This window comes from Sphaeramia orbicularis, chromosome 20 (genome assembly GCF_902148855.1).
Source record: "Sphaeramia orbicularis chromosome 20, fSphaOr1.1, whole genome shotgun sequence".
Lineage (NCBI taxonomy): Eukaryota > Metazoa > Chordata > Actinopteri > Kurtiformes > Apogonidae > Sphaeramia > Sphaeramia orbicularis.
The window spans coordinates 21,500,919-21,514,941 of NC_043976.1; the positions used below are offsets into that span (position 1 = coordinate 21,500,919).

At 37.0% G+C, this 14,023-nt stretch overlaps 1 protein-coding gene across 1 annotated transcript in view; it reads left to right on the plus strand.

Annotated features, from left to right (window-relative positions):
- dok6 (docking protein 6) overlaps positions 1-13,735 on the plus strand; it is a 59,244-nt gene extending 45,509 nt beyond the window's left edge. Inside the window, exons 7-8 of the mRNA XM_030123358.1 lie at positions 501-606; positions 11,521-13,735. Of these exons, the coding sequence (XP_029979218.1) occupies positions 501-606; positions 11,521-11,678 (264 nt within the window). The 3' untranslated portion in view covers positions 11,679-13,735. The remainder of the gene's footprint in view (positions 1-500; positions 607-11,520) is intronic.
- The last annotated feature ends 288 nt before the right edge of the window (positions 13,736-14,023 follow it).

The window sequence follows — 14,023 nt, forward strand, 5'->3', positions numbered from 1 at the left end:
TTTGTTGTGAAAAGATAGTTTGTAAATGTAAATATTTTCATAATTTAATGTTTTTTATTGCACTAAAATGAAGAGAAAAACTTTGAGTTGTCATTATTTATAGGTTTTTTATGCTATAATTGTAATGGTTTGGCCCACTTGAGATCGAATCGGGCTGAATGTGGCCCCTGAACTAAAATGAGTTTGACACCCCTGTAATAGATAATATCTGAATGAAGGGTAATGTTGGAGATATTTTGTCTCCTTTTTCATTAAAAACAAGATAAAAAAAAAAGAATGCATGGAGTTATAAGCTGCCTTTAAATTACCACAATTCTGCACGCAACCAAATGAATCCTAATCTTACACACAAAAGAGCCATTCACAGTTCAAGCGCGCCATTCAGCCACCAGTACACTACGCCTGTTTACTGTTACACGCCGTTCAGTTCCCCCTGTTGTGAATGAATGACTGAGAGTGACAAAGTGAGAGACATTGTCAGCTTCCTCTGTCTGTTTCAGATCCACTCCAGAGAGATGCTAACCAAGTCCATCTCCCTGCCACGCAGCGCCTACTGGCAGCACATCACGCGTCAGAACAGCGTGGGAGATCTCTACAGTTACCAAGGTACAGGCATGCAGTTACTAATTATCATATGGACTGTGCTGTGGTTTTCTCCACCTGCTTTTGTCAACAGCACAGTAATTATTGCAATACACAGTAGATGGTGTAAAGAAAATGTCCATGGAGACAGAAAAAGAGAGAATTTGGTCCCTGAAGCTAATCATAAGCACAGCATACAAATATGGACATTTTTGTCATATAAAACAGTAGTAAAACTGTAAATTATGGCATGCATAATCTTAGCACACATTGTAGAAGTATATTGGCTCTTTATTAACCACTGTGAAACACTTTTGCCTTATTTGTATGACTTCATCTCTAACTAATGAGCCATTAATGAACAGTTTTCCCCCAATAATCTCTTAATTACTGCTAATTGATAGTAAAGAAGTAAAGATCTTAAAGTCTTTTGCTGTGAGTAAATATGGTCTACTCTTATGTAATAGATTGTGTCCCCATTCTAAATACGGCTCTGCAAAAAATTAAGAGACCACTGCAATTTCCAGTGAAATCAGCATGTGTGCATGTATGACAGCCATTCCATTCCTGTGTCTGTTGAATTCCAACACAAGCACACCTTATTCTACTGAATAAACACCTGATCCATATCTTATTTAACCCTTTCATGCATAGTGGTCACTACAGTGGACAGCTGTTCAAAGGTGTTCTCTTATATATTCATGGATTTTGTTGTTTTAGTTCGATATCAGTCAACACAGCGGACACTTATGCATAATCCCCAACACTGCAATTCATACCATTACTGTAACTTTGCTGTTCTAGATAAACCTGATCTGCAGTAACATGTTTGAGTATAAAAAAAAAAAATCACTATAAATGCTGTAATTAACTGTTTTGTTTTGTTTTAAACACAAGGTTTTTGAGGTTTTTTTTTTTTTTGCATATTATCTCTATTATCTTTAAAAAATATATACAGGGTGGGGAAGCAAAATTTACAATGAACATTTAGTTGTTTTTTCTCAGCAGGCACTACGTCAGTTGTTTTGAAACCAAACATATATTGATGTCATAATCATACCTAACACTATTATCCATACCTTTTCAGAAACTTTTGCCCATATGAGTAATCAGGAAAGCAAACGTCAAAGAGTGTGTGATTTGCTGAATGCACTCGTCACACCAAAGGAGATTTCAAAAATAGTTGGAGTGTCCATAAAGACTGTTTATAATGGAAAGAAGAGAATGACTATGAGCAAAACTATTACGAGAAAGTCTGGAAGATACTATTAAAGAAGAATGGGAGAAGTTGTCACCCGAATATTTGAGGAACACTTGCACAAGTTTCAGGAAGTGTGTGAAGGCAGTTATTGAGAAAGAAGGAGGACACACAGAATAAAAACATTTTCTATTATGTCAATTTTCTTGTGGCAAATAAATTCTCATGACTTTCAATAAACTAATTGGTCATACACTGTCTTTCAATCCCTGCCTCAAAATATTGTAAATTTTGCTTCCCCACCCTGTATATTTCATAGTTTTCACACAGTATATCAGTAAATAGAGGTTTCTTTGCCTCTAAAATTAAACACATGGTGTCTAGCTGAGAGGACATTTTTGTGACTCCATGAAAAAAAAAAGGTTCATAAAAAAATCAATCACGTTGTTTTTTTTTCATGCCTAAAGAGGAATAAATACATTCAGGAAAAAAAATCTTGATAAAGGTTCTCATAATTCAGGCATGCAAGGGTTAAGAAGAAGTATAAAGGGGGGGTTTGTCTATATGTTGTTTTTTTCTTCACCTTTTTAACTTTGACTTGTGCTATTAATTTTCTTCCTTTCCTACTTGGAATCTAACTGGTACAGAAACTAACATTGTTAAATGAGCTTTGTTGTCAAGGAGTGTTCATGATTGTATGTGATCAGTGTTTGACTTTGGTGATCAATAAAACTAGTTAAAAAAAAGAAGTATAAAAACCACTACTGTGAATATCACTATCTTCTTACAATAAGACTAGCTGGGTGGCAAAAACAGTGCTATTAGTACCATAAAAGTAATTAGAATCAAAAATAACTATTGAAAACTACTCGACTTCTGCTCTGACAATGTTCCCAAACTCTGAGGACTGGTTTTTCTATCAGGACAATGCTCCTGGACTCAGCTAGGTCAATAAAGGTGTGGATGACGGACCACCAGATGAAGACCCTGTCATGGCCAGACCAATCTGCAGACCTGAACCCACTTTGAAAACTTCTGGAGGAAGATGGATGGATGGATGGATGGATGGATCATAAGCCATCCAACATTGCTGAGCTTCTTGAATTTCTCTGCATAAAGTCATCCAACAGCAATGGTGGAAAGCCAAAACACATGAAAGCTGTCTTTGAAAATCAGGGTTATTCCACCAAATATTGATGTCGGAACTTTTCTCAAGTTACAACATTAATATTGTGTTGTTAAGAAATGAATATGAACTTGTTTTCTTTGCATTATTTGAGGTCTGCATCTTTTTTATTATTTTTTAACCATGTGTTCTGCAAATACATGCTCTAAATAATATTTTTATTTGGAATTTGGGAGAAGTGATGTTGGTAGTTTAGAGAATAAAACAAAAATGTTCATTTCAGAGAAAGTCATAATTTTGCAGTGATCTCCTATTTCTTTCCAGAGCTGTATACACAAAACTAATTCACTGTTATAAAGTATGTGTTGATATTTTTTCCGGCTTTTTCACAGTGTAACCCATCACTTAAGAATAGCACCTACGAGAGGTGTCAAAGTGCCAGTGAATCAGTTATGAAAAGGCCTGACTTTATTATGAAGAACATTCTGACTCTTGTAGTTTTGTTAGAATAAACACAGTACTATTAATCTATGTTAAGCATATTATATGAATTTTGGCAAGAATGTGTATTTTTATTTTATCTTGTTATATCCAGCCCAGCTCCTACATTAAGTCTTAAATACACTGATTAGAAAATAAAAGTTACAGTCATGCTGTTAAATGCGAAAAATGTGCCATTGAAACCCAGTCAAATCAATGTACAGGGTTTAAAGTTGGTGTAATTTTATTTTCAGACACATTCCTCTCTTTAGATATATTTATACATTGGAAAAAAACTAAATCTTAGCAAGTGTGTTTTTCTTATTTCTAGTCAAAATATCTCATCCCATTTAAAATAACAATAGATCTTGAAAATCTTATTTCAAGAAATCTTACCAAGATAATTTTCACTTGTTCCATTGGCAGATTTTTTTCCCTTGAATTAAGCAAAAAACAAAAATCTTGAATTACGCAAAACAAAAAAACAAAAAACAAAATCTGCCAATGGAACAAGTGAAAATTATCTTGGTAAGATTTCTTGAAATAAGATTTTCAAGATCTATTGTCTAAAGATAAGTTCTTATATCTCACTGAAAGGTTACTCTTTAGGTGATTGTGTCTTATTTTAAGTATGATGAGATATTTTGACTAGAAATGAGAAAAATACACTTGGTAAGATTTAGATTTTTTCCAGTGTGCACATCAGTAATCACCTTTAACCTGGTGCAATGATTACATACTGAGTTGCAGTTAGACTTTATCTGTCATTTCATGAGAAGCTAAAAAATATTTTGTTAAAAATATTTTATTCTAGCAATATGGGCTAAAGTATATTAATAAAGAGCCTATTTTTGTGCTTAGCAGTATCACTGTCAGTATCTGACAATGCACAAAAGATAAGAATGCTAAAATGTCAGTGTTGCTGCTTATTATTGACATATCCAATAATAATTCAACACAAAAAAATTATGTTTCATATATAATATTGAAAATAATTCATATTTTGTTTTTTCATCTGCAATTTAGAGGGTTTAAATACTTAAAAATCAATTAGTATCTGATGTCAATATTTAGGTCAGATGTATGTGGAAAAAAATAGCTCAATGAAAGTAGAATATAATATTAATGTGTTTATGCTTTTAGATCTTGTTTTTGAAAAGCACATTTTTAGTGCTTAGCAGTACGAGTGTGGGTACCAATAGAACCGGCCCTAAGGGTTAAAGCTGCACGAGCAAAAATCAAGAGTAAAAAAATGCTACTATTTGATTCCTTTTGTAGCTTTCTCTTCTCGGTCGGAATCAAAAGACTAAAAATGAATGCAGATGACAACATGTTATGGAAAAGTGGCTTCACTTTTCCCAAGTATCTGAGTCATGGAGTAGATCATTAAATTCACATTCAGGTCATGTCAGACTGATCTGACCCACCATTGGCAATTACAGCTGTCAATCACATATTTAACTCCCCCATCTGTCTAAAAACATGTGATTAGCCAAAGTTGGGGCATCATGGGGTGCATTTTCAACAGGTACAGTGTAGATGCAGAAGTGTCATGTCCTCCCAGACCACTTCAGTTACAGTATGCAGAGAAGTAAGGATGGAATTTTTGCTGAAGCTCTGCAGCTTTAAGGGAGAATGACTTTTTGAGGTAGTACCACATTATAAAACTTTTAGCAAGCAAAGGGTGTGAAGATTGTAATTCATCCTCACCATCGATAAGCAGTAAATGAGTCTGGTATGCAGAATAAAGCATTCTGAAGTGCTTTATAATGATGAATAAAGAGCCAGTCTGCTTCTATGTCTGCTCAGCCTCTAGTTCACAGTGGATATGTGGATCTTAAAATAAAGTGTTATCCAATCTTTAAATATGTCTGACATATGTCTTGATGAATTCATCCACATTACAACAGTATTTAGGCTCAGTCCAGCGCCTCCTTTACGCGCACTTAACGTAAACACATCGAAAAGTGTGTGCACAGTTGTGGTTGTTACCGTCTACATGTGGAGCACAGGCAGAAAAGGTGATTAGTGAGCTGATGAGATTATGCTGTGTCCATGGTATTAGTTGATTAGTAGACTTATCTGAGGATTACGGGCCTTTTGGCTTTCACTGATAGAGCCAAATAGAAAGCCAGGCGGAGATGAAAGTCCCTCTGACGTCATATTCTTCTTTGAAAAGCTAAGGCATGATTTTTTTTCATTATCTTTTAATTGTAGGCTGATAAGCTTAAAAGCAAAAATGGAGTCTTCCCTTCCAAACATCAACATGTTTTCACTCATCAACGCTCGGCGGTGATGCTCGCGTGAGTTCCGCATACAGGAATCCTTCGACCCCAGGGTCATTATTTATAAACCCAGTGTCTGTAAACTCTGCTTTAAACTCTTCCTCTCCAAACTCTGGTGAGCAGAGGAGCTTCTCTCTCATCCATCACCCTGGCACCTCCACTGGTCCTCCCACTCTTTCCTCGCGTGTCCGTCCGATTCGGAACAACCCTCTACCTTCTTCTACTTTTCGGCGCTCATACACATTCAGCGTTGCCATTATCTTTCCTCCTTTCCCATGAATAAATTGAATGCATCGCTGTGTTTGAGGATGCCAGGAAAGGTCTCGTCAGACAGGGGGGAAGACAAGGTGATTCCAGCGAGTGACAGGAGTTTAACTTCTGTTGTGACATGGGATGTTTGGACTGTGAAAGGCATGTCAGGAAAACCTCCACACATCAGGCGTTGATGAGCAGAACAGTAATTGCTTTGATTCCTCATTGACAGAAGGTCTTTACCTCCTCGGATCTCCTCTTTACATCTTGTTTTCTGTGTCACACTGAGCCAGGAGTAAATATGAAAACACGAAATACACATATTACATACAGAGAATTGGATTAAAATGACTAAAAGAGCAGTTATTGGAATGCTTAGTGTTAAAATATGTTTAATATTGGGTATTTGCCTTAAGGATTTGGAAAATAAAATACTATACTTTCAGTGATTTTTGAATAATCATTTCATTTGTTTGTTTATTTTGAGCATTTACAGAATACATGCAAATTCAAAATTAAAAAAAAAAAAAAATCATTCATCTATACTCGAAAAGGAGTGGGAAGAAGAAAAACTTATTTAATCCCACCCCCATTCTCATCATCAAATAACTTAACATAATAACATTTTAAATACTCACTCCTGTCCTTTGACTTCGAACCAGAACAATGAACAAAATAGGCCGAAACCAAATTAGAATGAACTCATTTGACAGTATTTACATTGCATAACCGAAATGTGTGTAAAAATAGAAACAAAGTACATTCCTGGTGGTGTTACCACAGGTAACAGTTAACCATCAACTTACATTATAATAATTACATACCAACAATGGTAAACACAAAAAACTGAAATACCACAAGTGGTAAAGAACTGCAATAATTACACACCAACAATGGTAAGAAGAAAAAAAAACTACAACAATAATACAATAATAATGATGATTTCATTTCCTGGGAAAATTGCTTGGTTATGAGTAGTGGTAAAAATCCGGTTTTGGACCATAATGCCTTGCTGGGTTTGCTTCTTGGCTGTATCGCTGCATGCATGATGAATATCCAATCAGCACAGTCAATTTGCTGAGTCATGCTCGGGTTGCTTTCAAATACCCTGCGGGTCCGTGGGAATAATTAAGGAACACGGTTTCCTGTCCCGTTGAGGTTTATTCACCTATTTGTTTATTTCTTTTCCTCAGTTAATGGGGGACCTGGCAGTGAAGTACTATACCTCCTTTATTTAAATATCTCTCACATCTACTTTTATTCAGCTGGAAACGTCTCAGAAAAGCATCTCAGAAGCCTTGTTTGCTGTAAGTGAAAAGATTAGAGAATAATAACTGTCAAATGTTTTTTGTTTAAAAGAAACTGAGAGGTATTTTGTGTAGAAAAGCACTTAGCTTTTACCACCCCCCAAAGAATTTACCTTTAAAAAAGAAAAAAAAATAGATGTTTTAATCTCCAGAAGTTTTACACTAATGACTAATGTGTCTACCTTCTACTACCTTCTGCCTCCTCTAAATGTTATTCACTCTTTTGCATTTCACTGGAACTGCTGTGTTCTCAGAGTTTGCTGATGCATAGAAATAAGTGCACTTTAAAGTTTTCGGGTTGAAAAGGCAAGGCGCCACGCCTGTCGGAAATGGTTCAATTACCAACCCTAATATTGGAATGGAAAAGGGACAAGAATGCTTGTATTTTCTGTGGACACATTTTTATGTAATTTTTTTTTTTTTTTTTTTTTTTTTTTTGCTATTTCACACACACACACACACACACACACTTTCCCGCACTCTGCCTCTCTCATTTCATTGTGCTCCACAGTTTAGTGCTGTAGCATTAGCAATTCTAATGGAATGGAGCGCTGTTCTTAGTTTGATCGGCTGGAAGTGATACGAGGGGATTTTACAGAGTGGGAGCAAGTATCAAAGGCACAGGGACAAGATGATAGGAGAGCAGGATGATAACAGTATCTTATCTGCAACAGGTGACAAGGAATATAGTAGATGTAGATGCAAAAAAAAAAACCTGAATCCCATGAAAAATTCATTATAGTCAGGTAAAACTGAGTTCAACTGTTTTGGGCTCTTTCCGGAGAATGTAGAGGAAATTTTCATCTCATTCTTCAGTGGTTGTTATTTGAACGAGAACCTGAATTTGACCCAATCTTCAGTGAGTTCGATTGATCTTTTTTTTTTTTTTTTATTCTTTGCAGTGCAGTTTATTGTCCCGTGACTGCAAGTACACAAAAGATGCAAAAACTGGATGTCAGCACTCTTGCATAATCTGGACTTTGTGGTGGTGGCAGCTTCTCTTTCTCTGGTTACAGCTGTTAGTAACATGCCATCTGGGTAATCGCACTGTGAGGAAGGTGCAGACAGGTGTGTGTGTGTGTCTGCATGAATAGCTGCTTGTGTGTGTGTGTGGGTTCGGTGTTGTGTCTGTCAGTGTGTGCGAGTGCCCTCCCTGCCTGTCCTGTCTGCTCCGGCCCAGCAGCTGCCACCCCAGGCCAGATAGGATGACATGACCTTCCCTGGTAATGAAAAGGCACTGACAAATCACTGTCTGCTTCTCATAGGGATAGACGACGAGGAGGGATGCTGACACCGCCGTCGCTCTGTGCGTTGTTTTTCTTTCTTTCTTTCTTTTTTTTTTTTGTATTATTATTATAATTTTTTTGTGACTGCTGTCCTAACGTGTGGCTCTCGTCAGGGGTCTGGCATCGCTCAACAAACACTGCTGTTTATGACTGAGGAGATGATGAGATCTGCTTCACCCTCTCTGTCAGCACTGGGCTCCCTGCCTCTTTTTTTTTTTTTTTTTTTTCCAACCCAAATTGGCCTTGGTTAGGGAGAGGGATTGTCTTGGCAAAGATGTGAAAAGGATATGCCTGGTTGCGCACCAGTCGTCTCAGCAATCTATTAAGTACAAAGGGAGGGGAGAGAAAGTGTCCCCTTTTCTCAACCTGCGCAGTCTTGGTGTTTTTCTAGAACATGGGCTGGGCTGTGTTTATAATCTTAAACTCGTCTTTAACCCTTTCATGCATGAATTATAAAAACCTTAATCAAGATTTTTTTTTTCCTGAGTGATTTTATTCCTCTTTAGGCATGAAAAAAAATGCAAAACAATGCAATTGAAATTTTTTTATGAACCTATTTTTCATGGAGGTGTAAAAATGTCCACTCAGTTGGACTACATGCATTTCATTTTTGAAGCAAAAAAAACAAGTATTCGCGGATATATTGTGTGAAAACTATGAAATACATTTTTTAATGCTGCTAATCTGATGTTTTGTCACATTTTAACATACTCTAATATTAGTTATTACTCCCTTTATGGAGATAAGATGCAAAAAAACCTTTTTGTTTAAGAAAACTTTTAATTACAGTCTAATATCAACAACAAGCAATTGATTTACACTCAAACATGTTAGTGCAGATCAGGTTTATCAAGAACAGCAAAGTTACAGTAATGGTATGAATGTCAGTGTATGGGATGATGCATAGACAGTGGACGCCTATGTGTTGGCTGATATGGAACTAAAACAATAAAATCCATGAATATACAGGGTGGGGAAGCAAAATTTACAATGAACATTTAGTTGTTTTTTCTCAGCAGGCACTACGTCAATTGTTTTGAAACCAAACATATATTGATGTCATAATCATACCTAACACTATTATCCATACCTTTTCAGAAACTTTTGCCCATATGAGTAATCAGGAAAGCAAACGTCAAAGAGTGTGTGATTTGCTGAATGCACTCGTCACACCAAAGGAGATTTCAAAAATAGTTGGAGTGTCCATAAAGACTGTTTATAATGGAAAGAAGAGAATGACTATGAGCAAAACTATTACAAGAAAGTCTGGAAGTGGAGGAAGCAACAAAAAACATACCAAAGCTTTTATTAAAGCTCTCAAATCCAAAATCCTAAAGGATCCAACCAAATCCATGAGAAAAATGGCAATTGAACTTGAGGTAGACAACAAGACCGTTAGAAATGCAGTAAAATATGATTTGAAGATTTAAATTCTCATGACTTTCAATAAACTAATTGGTCATACACTGTCTTTCAATCCCTGCCTCAAAATATTGTAAATTTTGCTTCCCCACCCTGTACAAGAGAACAGCTGGAGAATAACTGTCCACTGTAGTGACCAGTATGCATGAAAGGGTTAATTCAGAGGGAATTCGTGGTGGAAAGGACAGCAGACATGTGTGTGTATGTGTGTGTGTATATGTGTGTGTGTGTGTATGACTCACCTGTTATGGCTGGTGGTGTTTTGGTCTCATCTTTACACCCACACAGGCCCCACTCTGCTTCCTCCTGCAAGCTGTTCTCTTAACTCACACAGGAAAATGCTTTTTCTGTTCCTTTCTCTTTACTCATACAGCATTTGCTTCTCTTCACTTTTTCACCCCCCCCCCCCCCTTTTTTTTTTTTTTCTAAACTCGTTCTTCTCTCTGTGACACACACTCACACAGCCACTTGACATTGATTGCCACTCTGACTGGGTCATGTTTTATATTCCACGTCATGGCGAGTTGCCACAGTGTCTCATGGTCTGCGCCTGATTCCCTTTGGTGGCATCATAACTGGAGCTGCTACACAAGCCAGCCTGAGTGTGTAGATGTGTGTGTGTGTGTGTGCTGTGTATATTAAACAAAAGATCCATATCCATATACGGAGCTGGAATAAATGCTAACATGAGCATTTTTTGCACAAAGAGCAGACGACTAAATGATCTCTGTCAGTTTCGTCAATATGACCCTGGAATAAAATTGCTCAATGGAAACAATTTTAACTATTTTAATTAGTTAATCAAAATTCAATTATCCCCTTGAGGTGAATGAATTTGAGAAGTATTAAATGTATTGACGATCAGGGCTGTTTTATTGCCTCTCTTGTGTGTGTGTGTGTGTGTGTGTATACAGTATGCTGTTGGTCGGGGGTGGCGGTTAGAGTTGATTAGTGTTTTGTTGGGTTTTGCACCTCCTGAAATATTGATCACTGGCCACTTCCCCCTTGTTCATTGCATGATCAGCAGCCTGCCAGCCACTTTATCCTCAACCTACCTCGGTGCACACATCTCCAAACAGCATCCTAATATATTATTAATAGCCTCACAGTTGCGAAGAACAGTCCTCCACCCACAAGGATCCATTACTCCCTCTGAGTGCAGTTAACTAATATGAAGTGCAGAACAAATTGGACCAATTAATTTAGAGTGAGGTAGAGATGGAGTAGGGAGACAGGAGACAGTCGAAGACACCGGAGCATTGTACGTCACATAGAAATAGGTATTTTAAAGATTAATTTACTAGATTGCTGATGTATTTTTGCATCTGTGAACCACCCACATGAGAGCACCTCAGAGGATCTTTGAACCTAAATAAAAATGTCAGTATTATTCTTGTATGCCAGATTTGTACATTAAAAGTACCAGCATGAATTGTAACCAAGCAACAGTTGGAATACCATGAATATATTGTCTTAGCTCTTTTTTTTTTTTTTTTGTAGGAGAAAGAGATGAGACAAGTGTACGTTTCCTCAGTGCAGAAATGCTCCACTGACTCTTTGCCCCCTTCTTCCCCCCTTGTAGGAACCGGCCTGACAATGACTTTTATCCCTCGAGCACAGACATTCCCCAGCTTTCTGTCTGATGAGCATGAACAGGAAAGAGAGAGGCAGCTCCAGGAAGAGGCACCATCACCCTCTAGTGGCTGTGAGTCAAGTTGCAGCCTGAGACCTCTTCAATGACAAGAATTGCTCAACCAAAACTGGACACTTAACCCACTGTTGTAGAGAAGATGTACAGTAGAAATATGTATAGTGACATGTGTAATATATAACTTCCCAGTGATCCTTAAACAAATAGTGTCAACTGTAGAGTGAATGGTACATGAAAAAGTTCCTGAAAAGGAGGATGTCCTGTTTTTGTATGTTGTCTGACAGCAGCAGTAGCTTCAACGATTGCACCAAAAATTCTTTAAGTGTAGTTTTTAGTATGCTGTTGAGGTCAGCATGACTCTTTCTTTTGTTCCTGTACTAGTTTCTAGGTACTAATGTGCTTAAATTGACAGTGAAACACTGTTGAGAAAGATTTCTGTTCAAAAAGTGATGAAATCACATCAGGCTCATTCCATCAATGTGCAACCTCAGCAACCATCTGAAGAGAAACTCTAGGGTTTTTTTTTTTTTTTTTTGACAAATAATCCTCCCACACTTTAGTTTCTCTCAAGAATGTGAGATTGATCAATGCCTTACACAAAATTACATGACTCTGATGGCAGTGATAAATCAGCTAAAGCCTGAAATCGGTTCCAACCAGCAAATGGATAAAGTCACACAGAAATGCGCTTTAAGAATATAAGAGTGGTCTGCTTTGTGTGAAATGATAGAGAGAGACCTTTTCACTGCATCTACTTTCAACTGCCGACCTTACATTACACTAGCAGAGCAGTTTAGATTTAATCATTTTCTTGCTCTTTGTCAGTCTCATATACAGTTTCTGATAACTGGCAGTTTTTTTTTAGAGGAATACAAGTAGAGGTTGGCCTTCAATTTCAATAGAATCTGAGACGCACATAGACAGAGACACAGGTCAATAAAATACGATAACATTTGAGATCATAAAAATACAGAATCTGATCATAAACCAGCAGATCTTTTTGTTTTTTATACATATAGCTTATGTCATTTCCACTAGAGGGAAGAACCAGTACCATTAGAGGCCATTGTCAGTGAAATAAACTCAGCAGATAATTTATAATTTCACTGAAACTTTTTCTTAAGCATAAATAAAGCGTCAGATACACAGTTGCTGTGATGATGTTGTCCTCTGCATCGTCCTCCTTGAGTAAGAAGTGCCTTCCGACACAGACCGCAGAGTGTGAGATCTAACCAAACCGACGTCTTTGAGTTTACTGTTGTGGACAGAAGAAGTAGCTCTGTATCTTCAAAACATTATGTTCCTCTTAAAATACAATAGACCCAGCTGTGAAATGTGGAATCACACATTAAATATTTGGCAACTGTTTGTTTCATGTTGGTGGGTGTCAGTAGGTTTTTATTTATCTGTTGTTTCTGTGGTAAAGGTACTTATATTTCTCATCTGTTGCATAAGTATGTCGAAGAAAGGCATGATCATTTCGAGAGAAATAACGACAATCAGTTTGAGGCAGCAATGTAGTCCTTCATTAATTTAGTCTGTTTTTCTTTGTTGTTTTTATGTTTTGTCTTCAGTTAAAGGACAAGCACATGCCTGTTGAAATTGAGATACAAGTATAAGTTCTTATTTTGTGTCAAACTTTGCCACTTTATGTTGAAAATGTATTTAACTGAACCCAAACCACGGTGTACCATCTACAAATAGTCTGCATTTCTGACACTTTGTTGCAAGTATTGTGTAAAAAGAACAGTCCTCTGCCACATTTCTACCCTCGTTGTTTCGAGTCTTTGCTCAAGTGTGGTACATAAATGTGTGTATAATAGTCCCACTACATCTGAAGCATTAAAGCCGTACTAAAATGAAATGAGCGGAGGAAGTTTTAGTTGGCTGTGCTACAGCTTTAGTTGTTTTTTAATAGTCATTTACAGTATACCTTGTTTGTAGGTATGTTGTGTCATCATGTTTTCTGTTATTGTTCCTAGCCGATTGTGCTCGTGTCCACTATGTTTTATGTTTTATTATGGTCAGAGTATATGTTAATAGCACTTTCAATACCACTGAGTGTAGGACTACAGTTTTCACTAAATGTACATATGTAATGTTTTTGATGATAAAAAAAAAGGAAATAAATGAATGTTATATCATATCTCTGCATTTTTTTCTCAAGAAGTACTCGCAGTAAGTCAGTGGTTTCCAACCTTTTTTGACTCGCGACCCCATTTTAACATCACAAACATTCAAAACTGAGACATTTTTTTCTTGGAGATATCTTAGCGGAGCCAGGCAGGCGAAGAAATGTTTCCAGTCTCTGTTTGGTCCAGTTTTCTGACTGCAACTATGTCCGGGCAGGTTGAAGCGTAGTAACGCACGCGGTCACGATCGGGTCAATCAAGATATGCCCTTTCATATATTATATCCTGCATTTTATTTGAAC